This window comes from Phoenix dactylifera, chromosome 17, assembly GCF_009389715.1.
Source record: "Phoenix dactylifera cultivar Barhee BC4 chromosome 17, palm_55x_up_171113_PBpolish2nd_filt_p, whole genome shotgun sequence".
Classification (NCBI taxonomy): domain Eukaryota; kingdom Viridiplantae; phylum Streptophyta; class Magnoliopsida; order Arecales; family Arecaceae; genus Phoenix; species Phoenix dactylifera.
This window is the reverse complement of record NC_052408.1, coordinates 9,276,219-9,298,195: the sequence shown is the minus strand read 5'-3', so window position 1 is coordinate 9,298,195 and position 21,977 is coordinate 9,276,219. Positions and strand designations below refer to the sequence as shown.

The window sequence follows — 21,977 nt, the reverse complement described above, 5'->3', positions numbered from 1 at the left end:
AAGAAGTGCAAAATGAAGGAGGGTGTTATCCGTATATAGGGATGTAAACAACCTTGATTAAAGCAACACTTCGACTTTCCGAGCTGATTCAAACACATGCCAGCTTGGGATACAACGTGTGCGATTCATCCAGATCGCCGCATTAATAGCGCCTCAGAAAAACTCCAGAATAATATCTCGAGATAGCTCCGATATATAGCACTTTGAAAAGATCAATCGACGCATTAGAACTCTCTTCTAAATGCTTTATCTTCGATCAAGATAACGATACAACTTCCATCACGCGATCTAAGATTTAGTTCAACCTCGGAAGTGGAGGGCAAATGATGGAGAAAATATTAGACATTTAGACCTCGATATTAACCGAGATGAGCAAGTTTGGTGAAAATTGAGGTGCCACTTTGCTTGCTAATAAAGACCGGTAGTTATGGCAATACTACAGTCAATGTGCGATTGGCGTAATTGCCGCCACATATTGTTCTCGCGGGACCATTATTACGTTGTTAACATGCAATCAACTGTTACCTTATAGTTAAGGCACATCACGCCAAATCAGAAAATGGATCAGTATTCTATACTATATAAATGGGTGGCCCGAGAATTCTAGAATAAGCTTATTTTGGAGACTACTCTTTACAAATTTTATTTGTTTTATAATGTTGCTCTACTATTTTGATTTAAACATCGAAGGTCCTCCGCCGAAAACTTTCTTGCAAGTAGGCTTCTTGCAGATTAGCCTCGAAGGTGACCAGATCTTTTCACCACGATCTCATTCGACTCAATTCTTACCGACCTTAAGGCGAGTTGGACAGCGTCCCCTTCTTGGTTTAGAATTTAGGGCAGCCATGGATACAGATAAATATCTTATCCAAGAACCAAACTCCCACTGATTTTTTATCGAGACATCCAAACCGGCCCACAATTTTATTGAACAAAAATCAAGAATTTTGAAAAAGTTTAAAGTAAAAAAAAATCTAGACGATAAGATATACACAGAGTAGTGAAATATTAACAATTAGAGAAATTTCACCCGTTTTTTTTTTTAGACTCGCTCCTCTCGATCTCATTTTAGAGCCAGAGAGTGTCCGGTTGCTCCTTGCAGACCTTGGCCGTCTTCCTTTGGCCCCCGAAAGCCCTAGCGGCCATCAAGAAGACCCGATTCAGCCACTTCAAACCACCACCCTTGGCACCGCCGACAAGAACGTTGCCGGCAACCCCGACTGAACTTGATCTCCGAACATTCCCTCTCTCGCCCTCTTCCATCCTCGCCGGCGGACGCCTCCCTCCGCCGACCACTGAGGCGGATCTCCGCCGCCCAGAGGCGGCGAGATCGGAAGAGGAGGAGGAGACGGAGGAGGTGCCGGAGGGGGAGGAGGAGGAGGATAGAGATGGCGAAGTGCAGCAAGGACAGGGGCGCAGCTGGGCGCAGTCGGGGCAGAGGGGGAGGAGGCGGTGGCGGAGGCAGGAGGGGCAGACCCCGCCGCCAGCAGTGGGGCCGAGGTGGTCGCAGGGGTGGCGCCGGCACCGTCCGGGCTCCTTTCCCGTCATCGATCTCTTGCCGCCGCCGACCTCTCGGCCGTCGGATCCTTTCTCCGTGTCACGCTCGATAAATAGCGGGGGAGGCGGCGGTCGAGGCGGGATTTTGGTTTCGTGGGGGCAGCCGTGTCGGAAGTTTTTTTCTCACAGGTTTAAGAAACGGGTTTATAGAAATATCTATGCGGGAGCAGGATCTGACGTTGCCTTACTACCATGGAGACATCTTATCCGTTTGTTCGAGGATACACAAATAGGAAATGGTTTAGCGTTAGGTGTGACGCCGTAAATGGGTGGATGGGATGAATTTGAGGAGCGGGCCAACATCGTATCAAAATTCTGCCGCATGCACGACTTTTGAAGGCCGATGCATTTCAAACTTCCCCGGCAAGGTGTGGAAACTGTTTTGGATACTTTAATACACACGGTTCAGGAGTTGTTTTAATATCGTACCAACTTTGCCCTCTGTGGGTTCCTGAAAAACTTTGGTTTGAGGGCAGTTTGAGGACCTTCAGGGGGAACAAAGTATTTTTCCAGAAACCAGGGAGATTTTTTGAGTGGGAAACAAAGTTACTTGAGTTATTCAAACTTTGAAATCATTTAAAAACCTAAGGTTGTGGGAAAGAATATTCAATGTACTTGTATAACAATAGCAGCTGATTAGTGATAAAGGGGCATAAGATATGGCATGCTTTTGATGTTTTATTAATTATGCATGCACCTTTGGATGATTGCCAAGCTATACTAGAAGTCTTTCATAGGTCTGCAAATGGATACCTGACCCCATTCGGACTTGATTTCATATTTCAAGTCATATTTTGGACTTGAACCTAATCGATTAGTTGATCGTATAGGGTTGAGCCGGATCCATGAAAAGGATTTTAAACTTAACCTGAAATATGACCTAGATCCAATCTGAAATATTCTGCTTTTATTCAGGACTATGTTGAATTTCTAGTTCTAGTTAAGCATCTAGCTATTCTTTTTATAACTAAATATATAATAATTAATATTTAAATATAAAATTATTTAAAAAAATAAAATTAAATTAAAAAGAGTCAACTTAAACTTGAATTTTCTTTCAAAATTTTTATTTTATCCAAGTAATTAATTATGTTTGAATTTATAAACCATGATTTTTAAAATATATATTGTTATACATGAGGACATTGAATCCACCAAAATAAATAATGAAACATAAAAGTACAATTTAAGTGAAAATGAATAAAAGGAGATGTACTTATTGAGACAAAAAAGAGGAATTAATTTAAATGAGAGTTTATTTAATAAACTGGAAAGATACTTAGAGTGAAGAAAAATGAAGTTTATATAATTTAGATTCTTAATCTATGTCGGATCAAGTTCTGATCAGGTCAGACTCTTTTTTTTTTAACCAAATTAGATCGAGATGATATATAGGCTGGTTTAGGCCAACCTAAAAAGGTACAAGACTTGGACTTGACTTGGAATTTAGATTGGAGCTAATTTTTAAACTCGATCCAAGGGTCTTCAATTGGGTCAGATGCAGATCGGATCACTGTTCGACTTGACCCATTTGCAACTTTAGTTTTTCATAGTTATGAATTTTTTACTAATTAGAGGATAAATATTGCTAAAACTATGATTGGTTAATTTTCTTGCCTGGTTGCATCATCGGTTTAAGCAATTGTCTGCTACATGATTCAATCTTTCTTGTGCATATTTTCTTTTGTTTATTTATGGGCACATATTTCAGATAAATGGGTAATAACAAATAATCGATAATTGGATACAACTTTGTGCTCTTTCTTTCTTTCTTTTCAGTGCATTGTGCTAGCCTCATTGGCACGTCTAATGCATGATTTTTTTTGAACAATGTGTAATATAATATATGATTTTTTTTTTGAACAAATGTGCCTCTCCAAGATACTATGCTGCGGAAGTCTTCAACCCACTCCCTCCTCCGTCAACAAAACCAACAACAAAAATAAAAAGAAAGGGGAAGAATTCCCATCTCCCCGTGAGACCATACCAATTCACGGCAATACCGGCGGCGATGAGAAAATTCAAATCATATATACACTGCGAACAAAATCTAATGTATAAAAAAATATTTTAAATTCGTAAAAAATTTCCAACCCCGGTCACCTCCTCGTCGCTTCGTCCTCCCCGTCCCTCGACCGTCCGACCACGTGCGGCCTCCCGGATTCCCCCTCCCCCTTTTCGCTGATGTTGATGATGTGGCTATCGCCGGCGGCCTCCATCACCGCCCGGAGAGCTGCCTCGTCCGGCACCGCCTCCAGGTCCGACCGGCACACCGGGCACGTGGCGTGCTCCGCGAGCCACGGGTCGATACACGCCGGGTGGAACGCGTGGCAGCACACGGTGAGCACCCTCACGTCGTCGCCGCCGGCGAACTCCGCCAGGCACACCGCGCACTCCGCCCCGCCCTTCCCCTCCGTCACACCCCTCACGGCGGCGTACGGAGCCACCGGGATTAACGAAGCCAGCACCGCTGGGTCCAGCCCCGCCTCCTCCCCCCGCCGACGCCGCCCCGACTCGCCGCCGCCGCCGCCGAAGAGGACGGCGAGGGGGGTGCCGGCGAAGTGACGGCGGAGGTCGTCGCGGAACAAGTAGAAGGAGAAGTAAACGAAAATAAAGACGAGGATAATGATGCCTGGGAAGGGGAGGGCGTCGCTGGTCGCCGGCGGGGGTGCGCCGCCTTGGAAGGCCGCCGCCAGCCTGTCGGCGACCTGGCAGGGCTGCGACGGCGGCGTTGCGGCGTCGCCGACGAGGTAGTCCGGGAATAATACCATGGCGTCCGGAGTCGTCGCCGGAGCTGGTGGCGAAGCCATTGCCGGCTAGGTCGGGGGGATTCGCGTTGCATGGGGCTTTGGGGTTTTCTTTTTCTTTTTCTTTCGGTTTTGGATTCTTGGTGTGGTGGACCTTCGCTGTTAATTTGTTCGTGTTTTTTTTTTTTCTTTTTTGGTTTATTGGGAAGCTTCTCAATTCGCAGTTGGTACCGTAAATGATGATGGTGTGACGGGGGACGTGAAGGCTTGATGCGGGTATGGCGCCGTTGGGAGACGCTGGAGATGTCTCTGCTTTATACCAAGCAGCCGTTGGAGTTTATTTTGGTTTTTCTTCCTAATCTGTCGAGTTTGGTTTGCGAAAAGTATTTTTCCTTCTAAAAATATAGTTTTCGGAAAAAAAATTTTCTAAAAATAGAATGCTTGAAAATATACTTTTGGTATATTTGGTTAAACATGAAAAAGTGACAGATTTTCAAAGTGCTTATGTTTAATTTACCATCCACTTTTTCGAAAAAGTTGTGTAATTTATATTATACCCTTAATAAAAATTAAATCTTTAATGTCTCTTTAATGCTGAAGAGTCTTTTTGGAAAAAAATAAAAATGGAGTAATTTCCGCCTCATGAAAAAGTAACTTTCGCATGTTTCTCATGGAAAAGATTTTTCCATGAAATGTGGGAATCATATTTGCATGGAAATACAACTTTTCCATCTCTCTTCTTTGAAAACTCCAACCAAATAAAAGGCATCTTATTACTTTCCCGTTGACCATACTTTTTCCCCTTTTTTTCCGCGAACCAAACGAGCCCTTATGGATTTAGCTAACGCTTTGTAACATGGGTTCAGTTCTACGGTATGCGTTTTGCATCGAAGACAGAGTTGTTCAGTTTTGATGAATGCTACATCATCTACTTATAAAAATGAATAGCTATCAAACAAAACATGATATATACATCGCATTTTGCATGGTGCATCGATTTTGAATTAATGTTTGACAGCTATCTATCTTTATGATTCATCGAGAATTGTATAGCTACCTGCAGCCTCAAGGTTTCACTTCAATTTGCTTGTAAATTTGTTTACTAGTTATTGGGTACTCTTTTGGTCATTGCCTGGTTTCAACCGGTTCTCTGTTAAAAGTGGACGCTAGTGTTTTTCGAAGAGTTATGCCTTTAATCATGTAATATATAATTGCCGGACTCATTAATGCCCACATTTCCAATATTATTAAATTCTATTTTTGATTTGATAAAATAAATGTCAATGGGTTTATATAGTTTTAGCAACACATAGGGGAGAGGAATAATGCACAAGCATTTTTAAGAGCCAAAGGGAGCTTCATGAAATAATCTATGATATCTAGGAATATATTGATCAAAATTTTATATAACATTTCAGATTTGCTTGAATTTTTGTGTTATCTTGAATTGTATTATGAACTGGTTTTATTTAGAACAATTTATAATTTGCTCCTCTTTTGATGAATTAGGTCACTATGATGAAGCCCGTAATATATAACCTCTTTTATTTTTTTTCCAAAATAATATAAAATTGCAAACATGGTGAGTTTAATTCTCGTTGATTTTTTGCCTAGTGCAGCTTAACTTTGACTAGGCGTGTTCAAGTTTAGCCTAAGCCCAATAACACAAGCTCAAGCTTGATCCCTTTACCCACTTGAATAAGCAATACCCGAGGAACCTTAAACTATGACACTATTCTTAATAATCTAAAGGCTGCAAATACGAAAATTTCTAATAGAGATCCAAGTTGACATTGGCCTTAAAGCAATTTTCACCAAAAAAAAGGCCTTGAAAAGAATCTAAGATGGTTTATGCCTCTATAAATAAAAAAATCTTTACGCTGTGTAATTATTTTTAGCTCCATTAATTTGGCAATAGGGTTACAAATGCAATACTGACTCGAACCAGACTATCAATGAGATATTTGATCACCTTGTGCGTTGTTATCGTAGTTGCAAATAAAGAAGGTATTATGGCACAGTGCATTTTTTAGCATATCTTTCAATCGACCCAATGCCACGCCAATTGAAGAGAATCTGCTGTGGGGACTCCTTCATACCTCCTTGGTTTTCCTCCAATCATGAATACTAGTTGGGACCTTCCTTACTTACCTAAGGGATTGCATGAGTAGACCATCTATTAGACCCCAGGGTATTATAATTGCATATTTGGCCTACCATATTTGGTTTGCTAGGAACGTCTGAGTTTTTTAGAACAATATAATCAACCACCGAAATTCATATTAGAGAGGGTCATTATCTAAGCAACAGAAGTTATCCACTCACCTTTCATTAGAGAGTTTGTGACAGCTTAGGACATTTGGGACTCCACCTCAGCTCATACAGCGATCAAAATGACTTTCATCACTTAGGAGCCCAATCTCCAGGCTTCCTCAAGGTTAACATCAATAGTTGTGTGCTTAAAAGTGATAATAGAGGAGGCATCAAATTTATGATTAGAAGCCCTAATTCTCGACTCATTATTGGTGGAGGGAATCAGATTCATGACACCATCATCCTTGGAGCTAAGTTGAGGGCTGCTTGGGCAGGCATTAGCTATGAGACACTTTGCTTAAAAGTTGATTTCATCCATCTGAAGGGTGACTTGGCTATGTGATTGGTTGGATCTAGAGGTTGTCCTTGGGTCAGTCATATCTACTATGAGGGCAATAGAGCTGTGGATTGGGTTGCATTCTTTGCTAATATAACACTCTGATGATGTATTGTGGGCAGAGTGTACGATCATGCAACCTTTCTTTTGAGATGTTATATTTCTAACTCTTTTGGATGTACTCATATGAACTGATTTCTCTAATCTATTAAATAAAAAAAAAGGTGAATTTTATCGTTAGGTCTTCAGAAATTTCACTATACCTTCTGGTTCATATGGGTTCCATGGTCTAGTGGTCAGGACATTGGACTTTGAATCCAATAGCCCGAGTTCGACTCTCGGTGGGACCTTCAAAGTTACTACAATTTATTGTTTTTTATTATAAAGCTTTTCTTTTATTGCTGTAATGTATTATTATATATTTTGTCATACCTTTTTTACCGTGCAATTGGAATTTAATTCCCTTCGTTCCCGGTAATATATTTCGTCACACCTTTTCTACCGTACAATTGAAATCTAATATTCTTTATTCCTCGCAATTCTCGGCCCGTGGGATATCAAGGTTGAATCCATAAACTACAGGATAGCATGTAAGACTCCAAATTTTGTTGGATAATCTACGCCCATGCTCAAATCCGAGCCCGACCTAAATCCAATTAGGCTAGCCTGAATTATCCATTTGGGCTAAAAATAGATATTGATTGAAGTTTAAAAATTCATAATATTACTTCATAAGTAAATAAGCTGGTTAAAAATTGGGCTCCCTTCTATAACACAAGTAAATGATATATGATACATTTTTAATACTCTTTGTTTCTGGTAATATTCCGACTATGGAATATCAAGGTTGAATCCATAAACTAAAGGATAGCATGTAAGGCTCCAAGTGGGTTGGGCTGGGGTTTTTTTTCGAGCTTTGGGTTGGACTAAGGCTCAAAATTTTTTGAATAATCTATGCTCGAGCCAAGACTCAAGCCTGGCCTGAATCCACTTAGGCCGGCTTGAATTATCCGTTTGGGCCAAAAATAGATATTGCTCGAAGCCGATTAAAGTTTAAAATTTCATAATATTATTTCACAAGTAAATGTCCTAGCTAAAAGTTGGGCTTTCTCTTATAACACAAGTAAATGATATATGATGCATTAGTCTCAGCTAAACCCATTTTAATATGTCCTTTACTTTTTTATTATCCTTCTAAATAACAACATGCAAAAATAAATTAATTTGAGCTTGAATTTAGGTCTGAATTTAGGCTTTGTATGGGCTCGAGCATGAGCCGGGCCAATGACATACTTGAGCCTGGCCCGAAAAATAAATGGGCTCTGTATTTAAGCCTAAAGCAGGTTTGAACTCTTTTGGGCCTAGCTCGAAGCTCGATTCGAAATCGTTCGAGTCCGAACCTATTTTCAGCCCTAATAGCATGAGCATATATATAGTGAGCTGCTATTTTTTAAAAAATCTATAAAAAAAATAGTTATCTTCTTCTCACTTAATCATTACTTAGCATGTGTTGAATCCCAACTCATTGACAGGAGGTTATCCACAAGGATTTTTCATTGCATGCACCTCCAAGTGTCATGGAAAATACCGATATGGCTCTAAAGTTGGCTGTTTGAGGGATATAACCTTATCCCACTAGGCAAGATGTAATACTAGTGTTGGTTCATTGGAATGACCATTTGAATTGAATGGGAATTTCAACTCTGGACTCATTCTAATATTTGATATACCAATAAAGAATGGAATCAAAATTTCTTTTAACATCATGATTTCTTCATTCAAAAAAATGGGGTTTCTACTTATACATGTAAGGAATTGTCATTCCCATAAAAATGGAAATTATAGTTATTTTTAGTAATGAACTAATTAATAACAATTATAGTTTATTAAATATATAATTCAAAATATTATTTTATTACAAAATGAAAATATTGATTAGAATGTATTTTAATGTTATATCAACTATTTTTTAGAAGTTTATTATGTATGGCAAATGGTCGGTGTGCAATTCATGTTAAAGGTGGAAAAATACAATTTATTAAATATTATTAATTAATAAATTAAGTTATTAAAAAATAAATAATATAAAATTAAAAATATTAAATAAAATCTTAAAATATTAATAAAAATATTTATCCCCCATCCCTCCCCTCTTTTTTTAATTTTATTTTAGAACTAGGCCTGGGACCCTCACATTCTAACCCAAAATCTTCATTTTTAATGACAAAAAACTCCACTCTATCGCGAAAGCCAAAAATCTCACAGCATAAAAATATTGATTTAAGGTATAAAATATAAATGTAGAAATAATTAAAAAAATATAAAAATAGAAAATATACTAATGATATGCCTAAAAATAATTATATTCTAATATATAACTAGTTGAATTAAATATTAAAAATGAATTATTGTTCCTTTTCTCGTATTTCCTCATTTCACATCCAAATAAGTAAATGGAAATCACGATTGCCTTCCATTCTCTTTCTCATTCCAATACTTTTCATTCTCAGGAGCCAAACAAATAAAAGTGATGAACGAGTCAAAATGCATAACAAGTAAGGTTGCATAAGGTTTTGCAATTTAGTTTGTATAAAATACCATCTCCCTATTACTTATGAAATGACTCATGTAATTATATCGGCAAAAACTTGTGATATTAATTACTTGGGAGGGCTATGACTATCCCACCAAATGATAGTTTTAGCACATTTTATGAGGGCTGATGAATCTCCAGCATGGGTATTATATGAGGCTAGCTTTCTTATTATTTTTATTTTTATTTTTATGCCCTAATTTTAGTTTTAATTTGAGGGTAAAGAGAAACAAAAATATTCTAATTAGATAGACATGGTTCATAGAAAGAATTTTTTTACTATTTTTTTTCTTCTGAAAAGCTAATTTTTGAAAATATAATGTCTGAAAAAATGATTTTGGTATGTTTGGTTGACTATAAAAAAATAGTATATTTTATTTTCTAAAAAAATTATTTGAAATATTTATTATATTTTTAATAAAAAATATTATTTATGAATTTTGATGGCTTAAAATAGTTTTGAATTTTTTTTTTCAATTTTCAACTGATAAAAAATATTTTTTTATATTCTTTATATTTTTTTATAAAATATAAAAATCTTATTATTTTTATTTTTTAAAACTTTAACTAAATAATATATATATATATATTTTTTTGATGAATAATATATATTTTTTTGACTGGAACCAAACGAGTGCAAGGAGGAAATGAAAATCTAGCAGAGCTAACAAAAACCAAATTGCAATCATGACCTATCTGGATTTTTCTAAATTCTACTTCCGCGGTGGCACGGAAACGGGCATTACAAAAATGGCAACCCTTCTCCTCAGTGAGGTAACCTCATGTACTCACTCCGCCACCTCCCCCCTCTCTCTCCTTAACCGAAGATAAGATCCGCTCCTCTCTCCCTCTCACTCTCTTTCTCTCGGCCATGGCTTCCGATCTCTCCCAGGTGAGATCTCGAGTCTCTACCGCACCACTTTGATCACAGATCCAGAGCTCTTCGGGCCGCAAATGGCTTTCTAGGGTTTGGATCCGTGCCTCTCTTCTTGGGTTCTTTTTCACCCTTTTTATTCTCTCAGCTTCTCACAGAAGTGGTGCCTTTGATCTCAAAATCTGAGTTTTTAGATATATTCTTTCCTTCCACGTGCTAGGGTCTGGAAATTTGCAGCTCATTTCGCTGTTTTTTTTTTCCCCTGAATGAGACCATTGTGTCTGAGCTGTGATGGAGATTCGAATTTAATTATAATCGTTTTAGGATTTGGGTTTCGTTGGTGCTGCCAAATTAGGGTTCTGATCTCCGTTTCTATTGTATTTTAGCTATAAGTTTACATGGATTATAGCAGCAACGCCATAGAGATCATTCCGGAGGCTACTGGCCCTGAACTCTGGGCTCAGGCATCCGATGATCAGGCTGTATGGGCGACCGAGGATGACTACCGGAGTTGGAAGGGAGAACCCTCTGCAGATACTGCGTCAAATCCGGCCTATGGTGATCGCCAGTCTCAGACAAAATCCCGGGCTGGAGGCGAGCAGCCCCCGAGCAAGAAGCCACGGGATTCTTTGGAAGGAAATGGGTCGATGAGCAAGTCGAGAGCGATTGGGAAAATGTTCTTTAAGACCAAGCTCTGCTGCAAGTTCCGAGCCGGGACGTGCCCCTATATCACGAACTGTAATTTTGCGCATGGAATGGAGGAGCTCCGGAAGCCCCCGCCCAATTGGCAGGAGATTGTGGCCGCGCAGGAGGAGGGGGCGGAGCCAAGGGAGGAGCATCAGATACCTATTCTGACTTCTTCTAGTTTGGGCGGGGATGGACAGAGGTCTTATAAAGGGAGGCACTGCAAGAAGTTTTACACTGAGGAGGGGTGCCCATATGGAGATATGTGTACGTTTCTGCATGATGAGCAGTCGAAGGCTCGGGAGAGTGTGGCGATTAGTCTGTCACCGACAGTTGGAGGTGGTGGATATGGTGGTGGATCGAATGGGTCGACTCAGAAGCCTTCAAATTGGAAGACTAGGATCTGTAACAAGTGGGAGATGACTGGGTATTGCCCTTTTGGGAGCAAGTGCCATTTTGCTCATGGGGCTGCAGGTATGTTGTAGTTATTTCACTCTCAAATTGCAGTTCTGGTGCAAAAATCACTGTGAATGTGATGAAAAGTAGATATGCTATGGTATGACTTCATATTTCCTTAAATGAGATGGATATGATTTTGGTTCTTGTGCCATTGTTTCTATGGTTGTAAATCTTGGACCATCACAAAGATTTATTTTGAGAGACTTTTCTTGAACTAGAATGACTGCTTGCGTAATACAATATCATAAGAATCAACCTTTGGTGGATATATGTTTGAGTGCTTCGTATATACATGCCTATATACTTTCTAATTTGCATCTGTGCATTGTTTTGTGTATTGGTAGTTTCTGTCTGCTGTTGATGCGCATGACAAGTAACTCTGTTGTTCATATGTCTATTGGTGGATATATTTCTGTACTGTACTCTCATTACATTAATAATACTACTTAGGCTGTTGCCTTGCTGGCCACCAAAAAGAAAAACAATGATATATATATATATATATATATATATGTTATGCTGAAATTGTGTAACTCCATAATGAAAAGACAGTATGGTTTGTGCATTTTGACTGCTTGCTGGCTTTGCGGCCTTTTAAAGAACAATGCACATTCTTTACAAAAAATAGTATCTGGTTAGCATAAAAGAAAGGCCTCCAAGAAGCGTTTCATTGTCTAAACAATCTGGAACTATGGGAATGCATGCCAACTGGCTGTAAATTTTCTCCTTCTTTTTTGGTTTGCGTTACTTCAATTTTTACTGTGTTAATAATGCTAATTATTGCTTCACTATTAAATACATTTTCCGTCAAAGTCCTGTGTTCTCATTGATGTGCAAATGCCTAGTTGCAGAACTTCACAGATATGGTGGGGGGCTTGTGGAGATGGAAGGTAGGGATGCTTCTTCAGCAGCTCCAGATTCGAAGCAGGCTGGGGTATCAACAAAGGCTCCTGCAGACAATGCTGTTGCATCTGTGACATCAGTTCCTCATGTAGATGTTTATCATATGGGAGTTCCTTCGCAGAGGTCAACCATTGTCAATCAGAGGCAGGGGCTGAGTCAGGGTCAGAGGACTCTTCAGAAATGGAAAGGGCCAGACAAGATCAGTAGGATATATGGTGACTGGATTGAGGAAAATGAGTAGACGCATAGGTGATGATATAGCAGGACACCTGGATGAGAAAATAATAAAAGTAGTTCATCTCTACTAACTTTATGCTAGTATGTTGTTTAGCCTTTATGTCATAATTGCAATGAAACTGGTGGGTTTTGTAGCTGAAGCGATAGAAGGGAAGTGCTACGCCTTTTTTGAGTAGCTGAATCTTAAATAACCTGAAGGTTCCATTAGAAAGACAGTTGCTAGTTCTTACGACCTGAGCTTGTGTAGCTTGATGGGAAGGTGTGTATTCTTCACAGCCTTATGATTTTCTACGGTCATTCCGTATCATGAGAGGAATGACCAATTGAGTCTTTATGGTGCTCGTGTAGTTTCACAGAAGCAGAACCATATGTTTACTAGATCTTGTGCTTTGATGACTTTGATTGATTAGGAGCTTACTGCTATGTAATAGCTAATTGGTCTGTATCACCAGCTGGTTCACTATCAGGTTTCTCTGTCAGCAAGTGAAGATGAACAATTGAAGAAGGCTTGCCTACTTCATGCTTTTTGGAGTCTATGGAAGGTTTGTAGCTTGATTTGGTTTCTGTTCTAGCTTTGCTGCTTGCTGCATTGACATTAGTGTACTTGTTGTTCTTCCAATAATTCTAATGACGATGCATAAGCTAGTTAATGAATTGTCCCAAGTGTTTTTACGGTGAATAAATGTTTTATTGTTCTTCCAATTTCCATGCATTGACAGCTTAAAATTGTTTTATTAGCTTTGAGACATAAATTAAATAAAACTGCTGAAATTGGAATAACATCAGAGGGTAGTGCTAAATAGGAATGCTTGATGAATGAGGATAAATCTGACACTAGGTGATTGGGAAAGGCATGATAGTTACGGTTATGGCATGAACAATGCATTAGTTTTAGAAACATGCAGACACTGCAGTTAATACTCTTGACAATAAATTAACAGCACATCTTATGTGTAATATGATTTTCCACTGTAAATGCAACACTTAGTGAAGTGGAGTTTTTTTTTTTAATTCAAAGAGGTAAAAAAAAACTTGGTGGTTCTACATCCTTGTTCATAAGCAAAAGCTTCATCCTGTTATCTTTCCGGTTATAGTTTCAAGTGCTTCCATTCCTAAGCAAAATTCGAGATGGTGCTATTTTTTTCTACCTTTCCTCATATTGATAATGTCTGGTAAATGAATGTGGCATTTCACTTAGTATGACAAGTTTTGCAAAGGTCAGAAGTCCCATCCCAGCCACTTGGTTATATTTACTAAATTTATATGCCCACATGGACAATGTTAGATTTACGAGATCACTAGTGCATATCTTTTTAGTATTGTTCATTCTGGAGTCATTTATTATTAGAAGCAACTGAAAGTCTAACAATAATTATGCACTTAAACTTCCAAATAGTCAAAATTAAAAATAGTTTTCCAATCACAACCATCTTGTGCATTGTTTGAAGGACTATCAGTCAACTTCTTGAAGGACTTGATTTTCTTGTCATTGTGTTCTTGCTGGTGTCATCTTATGAGCATTTCCCTGTGGGAGGTGACTTGGTAGTTGTCGTGGTTTTCAATTATGTTTTTAAGAGGTTTTTTTTTGGTGATGAGAAAGCATAAAGGTTATACAAAGGTAAGATGCCATGGAGCACTATCAGGAGCATATTTCCGTCAAAGTAGAATAAAATGAAACACCATGCTTAAATTGTAATTTATGTGTCAGAGTATCAAAGGTCTTGTGGAAAACATGTGAATCTCTGAATGTGAAGGCTTGGCCTTCTAGTCATGTGGAATTCTCTATTTAAGGATAAAAATAAAAATCTTTTTGCTTGTTCTTGAGCTGGATCATTCGATTTTTATTATCTATGCATCAAGCATGGTGTGTTTTTTTCCGGTGTTTGATTATGTCCAATAAAGATTCTAAAAAGTATTGCAGAAGTTTCTTTATTGAATACTACGAGGATGTTTGATGAGAAAATTCTATTCTACCACTGGCAGGAACATGTGGAAAGCAATATTATCCATACTCCAAGTAGTTCAAGTTTCAAGGATTTTATATTTTTGGTCAGACATGATTTGGTAGAAAATATCAGTATTGAAAAATTCTGATTTAAAATGCTTTTAACTTCAGCTATTATTTGTAAACAATTAGATAAAGAATGACCTATGCATTTAGTACTTTCATAAAATAAGGATATATCACATTGACCAATAATAGGGGCTATTGCTTGGTGTAATGGTAAAAGGCTTGGGCTGACAAGCACAATGATGCGTGTTTAAGCCCTGGGGCATCCATTTTGTGTAAAAAAATGCCAAAATGTTTGGTCGATGCTCAATTCACCCCTCTCAGGACCTCAGATTGCAGGTACCAACAATATTTTGACACAATCTCTTCTATCTCTCTCTATGTGAATACGTAGTTTCGTATCGAAAATATGTATATATCATTATTTTTTTTATTTTAAAATATCATGATTTAGAGGTAGTTAGAGACTGATGCAAGGTTCACCATACTAGTGAGTACTGGCCCATACTGAACGTACCATATCATACCAATATTGAACTAAGATTTGGTACAAGGGACGTATGAAGTCTCAGTACGCCAAACCGATTCTTATACCAGACGTACAAACACTATATCTGCATGGTGCCGGTACGGACCTTGGGTGGATGTTTCCTTAGAAAAAGAACCCAATGTTCAAGTTTATGATAAGCCTTGTACCAAAAGGCAAAGTTTTTATTTATACAAGTTATTGATTTTTCCCACTTACATAGGTTTCTTGATATAGTTTAACTGCTCATTCTGTCATGCCCAATGGATGAAAAAGGGTGCCTAATTAGTGCCTACTTGTTGTCCTTCCCACGCCACACCAAATTAAAAAGAAAAAAGAAAAAGAAAACCTTCTGATGAGGTTCACATAGAACTTTTCTATAATTAAATATGCATCACAAATCAGCTTATGTTTTTAGGTACAGTAGTTTGATTCCATTTGTAAGCGATATTTTACATGAGCGCCTCACTTAAGCTGTTATTTGAAACCAGTGCATTAAGGTTGTCTTTTTAGCTTCACAACTTTCTGAATATATGATAAGAGGGGATGAATCTTTGAGCCATTGTTGTATGTAGTTCAGTTGCTTTTATATTAACCAGAGAGGGAGTTGCAGTTAGTGAGGAAGCTATCACTTGCATGGTGAGGTTTAAGAGGTTACTTGGTTCTTTTCACCTTTCCGTTGGCTGTGCTTTCTAAAGATCCATTTGAAGCTAAAACACAGGTTCTTCAAGCTTTTTGGGTGGTTCTTTGCAATGAAAATGTTGAGGCATGATAATATTTCGGGTAGCTTTCTATTTGCAAACTGCTGCATGCTTCTTTGTGAAGAAGAGGATGATTCATTATGATTCACTTTATTCTGCATTATTAGTTTTTGAAGTATAACTGGTGTTTCTCCAAACTTTGATTTACTTGGGCTTTGCCTCTATTTGTTTTGGAAGATTGCGTGGAGCATTATTCTTAGGCACTTCTGCTGCCCTAAACATTACATCTCTTTCAGTATTAGATGGATAGTTCCCTTTGCAAATGCGCTTCTTCTTTGTTTTTTTTTTCCTGCTTCCACTTTCCACATTGCATCAATTATGATGGATGGCCTTGTTGCCAATTATCCTTCTGTGCAGAAAAATATACGCAAATGTTGCCTTGGAAAATTCAAAGGAAAAGGATTATATGTTCTCTCCGGTTAGCAGTATGACATTGATAGGTATCTAAGGAACAATGTTGTTATTTTGAGCCGTTTTCTTTGAATCGTGAAGGAACGATGACTCATATTCTTCAATTGTCACTAAAGATGCAAACCAAGTGTTTGGAACCAGATAACTCTGGTTCCTGTTTATTTGAGGTAAATCAATGTTTAGAATTGTTGCATGCTGCTGCTGCTTCGTCTTCTTATACTCTACCAGTCGAATGATCCCTGTAATGAGCTATTTCTTTGTTGAAAACTTGGACACGGGCATTTATTACATGTTAAACTAGTTAGCCTGATCGCCTGTGGTTAATTCCTCCTGTGCCTCTTTTGTTTGAGGTGCGCTATGAGAAAGGATGCTTCCCAGCAAATGATTTGTTCAGTTGATCAGGCATTTGGCGGCCATGGTTATGATCAGTTTTCTGAATTTAGGGGTTATCAGCCACATCTTTCCTGAACTGGCATCGCAGAAGAAACTTCTGGTTTGGTGGAATAGATTCATGATATATAGGATCCTAAGATGAACTTCCATTAACTTGACCTTTTTAAGTTCAGATACCCTTGTTTTCTTATTCATTTCGATCCAGTTATCGAGATTGGCTAGCTTAGGTCGTTTAATTGGTTACTCGGTACTCGTAGATATTTTGAGAGTTAGAACTTTGAAACGACCCATCTTATTAGAGTTTGAGCTTGTACTCATGATGCTTGTGCAAAAAGAAAACCTCGGTAACAAAACATGAGGTTTCAGCTGGTGGTCGTGGTAAAACAATGTCCTCTAAAACAGGCAATCAGGCTAGGAATGGTTGTCTTACTGCCAGAAGAATAATAGAGGACTTACTGATTTCTGGGGCTTTACCCGGCTCGGGTGAAGGTGTACATGAAGTCCTGCGAGATGGAGACGCAGTACTCCATACCTCACTGTGTAATCGTTTTTCTCTTATTATCTTCCTGTTCTCTAGCCTACCATGCAGTGCATGGTAGTAAAAAAAAGTGAGAATTAGAAAACTACGCATTTATCTGAATTGGCCTGTGAGGCATTTTGCGGTATGTAGAAGGAAAATGGAAATAAACTAAAAAAAAAACTACGTGTTTATCTACATTGGCCTGTCTTTATTTGGATTGCCGACATCCTATTCCTCGAGGGTGACTCATCCACGGTGATTAACTGAATCCGAAGAGTGGACAGGTATGGAGATGGCTACTTGTACGGGACATATGCAGATTGATGCAAGAGTTGACTTTCTGTCAGATAGCTCATATGTATCGAGAGGCGAATAGTGCAGCAGACAAAGTTGCCTTTTATGTTGCCCGGCACTCTAAGAAGGTCATCTAGACAAGCTTAGCATATATTCCACACCCATTGTATTGTTTACTTTTACTTGATATGGCAGGTTGTACTCACGTTAGAGGTATATGAAATGAAATACCGTTTTGACCAAAAAAAAAAAAACAATCGTGGCGGCAAGAGAGGCACGAAGTATCGACCTTTGCGCTATAGCCAACTACACCACCACGCCGTTTTTAACATTTAAAATCCTTTTGACAGCCCGATTGTTTTTTTTTTTTAGACACTATAATGGAGTAGTAGGTCGCCTTATCTGTCCTTCAACTCCAACAATTCAAGCGAAGCTACGTAACAGATGAACATCTTTGGCAATGTAAAGTTTGAGTCCTTTCTAGAGTGTCAGGTAATTTAATCACCTAAACATCTTTGGCAATGTAAAGTTTGAGTCCTTTCTAGAGTGTCAGGTAATTTAATCACCTAAAATGTGTGCATCAGATTGTTAAACAAGGCAGAACATCTTATTCCATTACCTAAATGTGGTTGATATATAGATGATGGAAATAGAAGTTTTAGTTCATTACATGAATTGAATAGACATTGAATTATTGGCACTCGCATTTCTCCGATGTCTATTCTAATACAAAGTGCAAACTCTTTATGGAACAACTTCATGCATAAGACATCTTACCTTCAAGACCTGCATGCGTTTAGGTGGCTTACTTGGCTAGAGTGTGCGCTTTTAAGCATAAGTTCAGAGATCCATAAGTTAGTTCGCTACTTGGCTCGCTCATTTGCTCGCTTGTGCTTGATTAAGCTGAAAGTTGAGCCGAGCTCAAACACACTTAAGTGCTCAGCTCCGTGAACAGGTTGCACTTGAATGTTGGCTCTGTTCACATTCAGTGGAAAACTAGTACGGCTTGACTAAAACATGGCCTAGAGCTTCACCGAGCCGAACTTCAGTATTTGATATGAAACTCAGTTACAGCTTGAGCTAGGCTTGAGCAAGTTGAGTTACCTAGCACGGATTGGCTTAACTTGTTTGCATCTCTAGAGTAAATTATAATTTTTTAAACAAAATTTATATTTATTATACTTAGATCCAATAATTTGTAAAACCTACACTTATACTCAATTAAATTAATGATGTTAGTGAATCCATTTATCTTATATGAAAAAATTAAAATTGTCCTGTGTTCTTAAGTGGTTATTATGTCACATAAGGTCTTACTTTTATTATTTTTAATTTTTTTTGACCTAGTATTTAGGTCGCATTTATATTCTATTAAGTTATGAATAAAATATTGGATCAAAATAAATCTCAAAAAAATAATTTTATTTTTATTTTTTTAAGTTGAAGTGTAATTTATTTTAATTTTTTGCGGCTTCGGATTCTTCGGAATACCATTTCTTTGTTCCAATAAAATTCTTGTTTTCTAATAATTTCTCAATACCATTGTTCCATCGCAATAAAGACGGAATGGAGAAACCGTCCGACTTCGACTCGATCCATCAGCACGGTTACCGGATCCCACCGATTCCAACGGTCTCCCGCCAAGCTTTTGATAGTAGTTCTTCTCTTTCTTCTTTCTCAACGGTTAGAAGACGATGGCTTTTGGAAATGGCATGGAGTTTTCCAACCTTCAGAAGCTACGAAGCCTCTATGTACCCGAGCTGCCCCGTTGCCTCCAGGTCCTCTCTCCAACCCTCCAGCCTCTTAAGTTCATCATAGAAAGGAAGCGAGTTGTATGGGTTATGATGAGTGTTTGGGAGAGGTGGCAAGGTTTTTGATGCAGAGGCATTTGATGAATCTCAGATACCCTTCTTCTTTCTTGAATATTTATTCAAGATGATTTCCTATTCTTGAGGTTCTTCTTTTGTTTTTAAAGTAGAGCTGCATTTTATCTCCCCTCTTGCCTTTATATATAGTATAAATACAAACAAAACAATGCTCCTCATCATTTGTAAAATGGCATGATTTCTTTTAATAAATAAAATGTGTAAATTATGCTTGGGCAAGTATAACTCAATTAGTAATGCATATAAGAGAGGCACTAAAACAATAGTTATTTTGAGTACCCAGGAAAGTATTTCACTTTTTTATGAACTTCGAGTACCAAAAGACTATTTGCAATATTTTGTATACAATTTGTCAGGGATCAGATGTTCAAGTTGAGATTGGTGATATCACAACAGTTATGGATCCACTGGATGCTCAATCAATTCAAAGATCATTTCCCCTTACTTATGGTCAGCCACTGGTACACCTTTTTAGCTCATCCAACAAAATCTCCCTTGATGTGCATGCTCCAAAAGAACAAAAACCAATTAGGTAATCATTATCCTTGTCATTTGTTTTGTTACATGTTTTATAGTATATTCTTTTTTATAGCAATACCTTGGATTTGAACTGTGATTCTCCTCTAAGGGCTTTAACCAACAAATAACAATTGCTGATATATTTAAAGAAATTGGCATGTTTTAAGCATCAACAATGGCAGTTGGTTCACTCTCCAATTATTATCAGCATGCAGCTTTTCCATTGTAGTTCATTTTTCCATTATGGTTACACTTTTTTTGGAGAAAACTATGGGCAGAAGATGTGCCCATCAACATTTCATCAAGTCTATGAAATATTACATGTTTTTTTTGTAAAATGGATGTTGAAAACTAAATATTAAATCAATGTCATATTAATAGCTAAAGTTGGAAGTGCATGAGAACTCTATCTACAAGACCTATGTAGGCTAGGAGAAATCAACCACATAAGATGTGAAGGCTATAACTCATCTAAATAGAAATAGACGAGTTGCTCCCACCCTTCCTATGTGTTCCCCATATGCTTTGTTCGCTCAAATATACTAACTTCTATATGTTAATATTTATGCAATATCACTTCATATATAACCCCTATAAAATATACTTCTTTAATCTAGATCATTAAGGGTTTGTTTGGTTTGCTGTATGTAGGTCAAATGGGACCAACTTCATTGAAGTAGCTTAAGCTTCCCCGTTCTAAAGCGATATAGGATAATTTCTTTCCTTAATTTGGGCTATGTGGGAAGCTGCTCGAGATCTTCTTTGGGCCACCCAAATGGCTGAAGCGGTCTCCTCAAGGGTTGTATTGAGTTCAGATGCCTGGTTACACGCAACCAAATAATACCTAAATTAGAGAAAGAGAATAAAAGACTTCATAAATAATTATAAGGCATGGATTTTTGAAATAACAAAAAAAAAATCAATTTTCATATCAAGTAAAAGTAAAGGGAGGAACTCAAATTTGATGGAGCCATAAATATCTATAATTTTTTCTAAACACGCATCTTAGATAATGGGAGAAAAATGTTAATTAATGCCACTTAATCACATAGTTCTTTCAACCCTTGCGATATTGGCATGCAAAACTCAAGATTCAAGTAATGCCACTTAATGAACAGAGCAAAAGCCAAATAAACAGAAGAAAGGCAAGAGGTGGAAAGAAGTCTCTAGCTCTGAAGAAACCCGTAACGTTCGTTCATCACTCGTAGCTCTCTCTCTCTCTCTCTCTCTCTCTCTCTCTCTGTCTTCCCCTCCTTTTTTTCTGGGTAATATTAACGGCTACCTTGATTGGCACTCTAAACAAGCTGGTGTTACAATTCAAAAACTGTGGAGATTCATCTCTCCAGAGTCCAAAATGTCAACTAACATTTCCATTTACTCCCCCTCTTTATAGCAAAATTAATTCATGTTGGATACATATGCTTCCTTCTGCTGCTGCGGCTGCATGTTTTGTAATCTTGATTTTGTTAGAATATTGAGCATTATGTGAGTTAAGTGTTTAAGCCAAATTAAATGTAGGACCCACATGTTTAATTGAACAGGTCCAAGAGGAAACATATTCTACTCTAGAATAACGTGATATACTCACATGCTCAAATTCGTTAAGTAGTGAATTAGATAATTGGCTTCAAAGTATTAAATTGGTAATGGATTATTGATGGAAAAATATGGATCCTACATTGAGAGAACATATTTCAGTAAATGGTTTATATAGTGGCAGATTTCAGTTTTTAAAACCGTCAACTGTCAACAGTTGTGTCTGTTCAAAGAATTTATTAACTTCCTATAACTGCCATTCGGTTGTAATATATAATTATCCTTCACTCCAGAAATCTGTATGTCTCCAGAAATCTGCAGAATCTTTTTTCTGAAGTTGCAAACAGATTTTCAGATTTGCTCTCTCTCTCTCTGCACTTGTTTCTTTATTCCTTCCAGCCCATTCCCCTAATTGA

At 37.8% G+C, this 21,977-nt stretch overlaps 3 protein-coding genes and 1 non-coding gene across 10 annotated transcripts; 2 read left to right on the top strand and 2 right to left on the bottom strand.

Annotated features, from left to right (window-relative positions):
* Positions 1–920: 920 nt before the first annotated feature.
* On the bottom strand, positions 921–1,659 carry LOC120104317. The gene has a single exon (XM_039115237.1). It carries the CDS (start codon positions 1,546–1,548, stop codon positions 1,069–1,071), a length of 480 nt encoding a protein of 159 aa, XP_038971165.1. The 5' UTR covers positions 1,549–1,659; the 3' UTR covers positions 921–1,068.
* A 1,997-nt stretch (positions 1,660–3,656) lies between these two features.
* LOC120104356 (E3 ubiquitin-protein ligase ATL15-like) lies at positions 3,657–4,367 on the bottom strand. Its single transcript, XM_039115279.1, has one exon. It carries the CDS (start codon positions 4,365–4,367, stop codon positions 3,657–3,659), a length of 711 nt encoding a protein of 236 aa, XP_038971207.1.
* Positions 4,368–7,232: 2,865 nt separating this feature from the next.
* On the top strand, positions 7,233–7,304 carry TRNAQ-UUG. The gene has a single exon. It is a non-coding gene; the product is annotated as a tRNA-Gln (tRNA).
* A 2,877-nt stretch (positions 7,305–10,181) lies between these two features.
* Positions 10,182–16,604, top strand: LOC103706370 (zinc finger CCCH domain-containing protein 56-like). 7 transcript variants are annotated; one of them, XM_008790441.3, is made up of 4 exons: positions 10,182–10,321; positions 10,808–11,579; positions 12,410–13,246; positions 16,360–16,603. In XM_008790441.3, the coding sequence occupies exons 2-3, from the start codon at positions 10,820–10,822 to the stop codon at positions 12,706–12,708; spliced, it is 1,059 nt and encodes a 352-aa protein (XP_008788663.2). In that variant the 5' UTR covers positions 10,182–10,321; positions 10,808–10,819; the 3' UTR covers positions 12,709–13,246; positions 16,360–16,603. The 7 variants fall into 7 exon arrangements, with proteins under 7 accessions (XP_008788663.2, XP_017698104.2, XP_026660195.2 ...); XM_017842615.3 differs by having other exon boundaries at positions 10,234–10,331; XM_026804394.2 differs by lacking the exon at positions 10,182–10,321 and having other exon boundaries at positions 10,328–11,579; positions 12,410–12,963; positions 13,157–13,246; positions 16,360–16,604.
* Positions 16,605–21,977: the final 5,373 nt, after the last annotated feature.

Coding starts and splice junctions, on each gene's coding strand:
- LOC103706370 (XM_026804394.2), top strand. CDS start 10,820: ATGGATTATAGCAGCAACGCCATAGAGATCATTCCGGAGGCTACTGGC. Junction 11,580..12,409: donor TTTTGCTCATGGGGCTGCAG/GTATGTTGTAGT, acceptor GCAAATGCCTAG/TTGCAGAACTTCACAGATAT.
- LOC120104356 (XM_039115279.1), bottom strand. CDS start 4,367: ATGGCTTCGCCACCAGCTCCGGCGACGACTCCGGACGCCATGGTATTA.
- LOC120104317 (XM_039115237.1), bottom strand. CDS start 1,548: ATGACGGGAAAGGAGCCCGGACGGTGCCGGCGCCACCCCTGCGACCAC.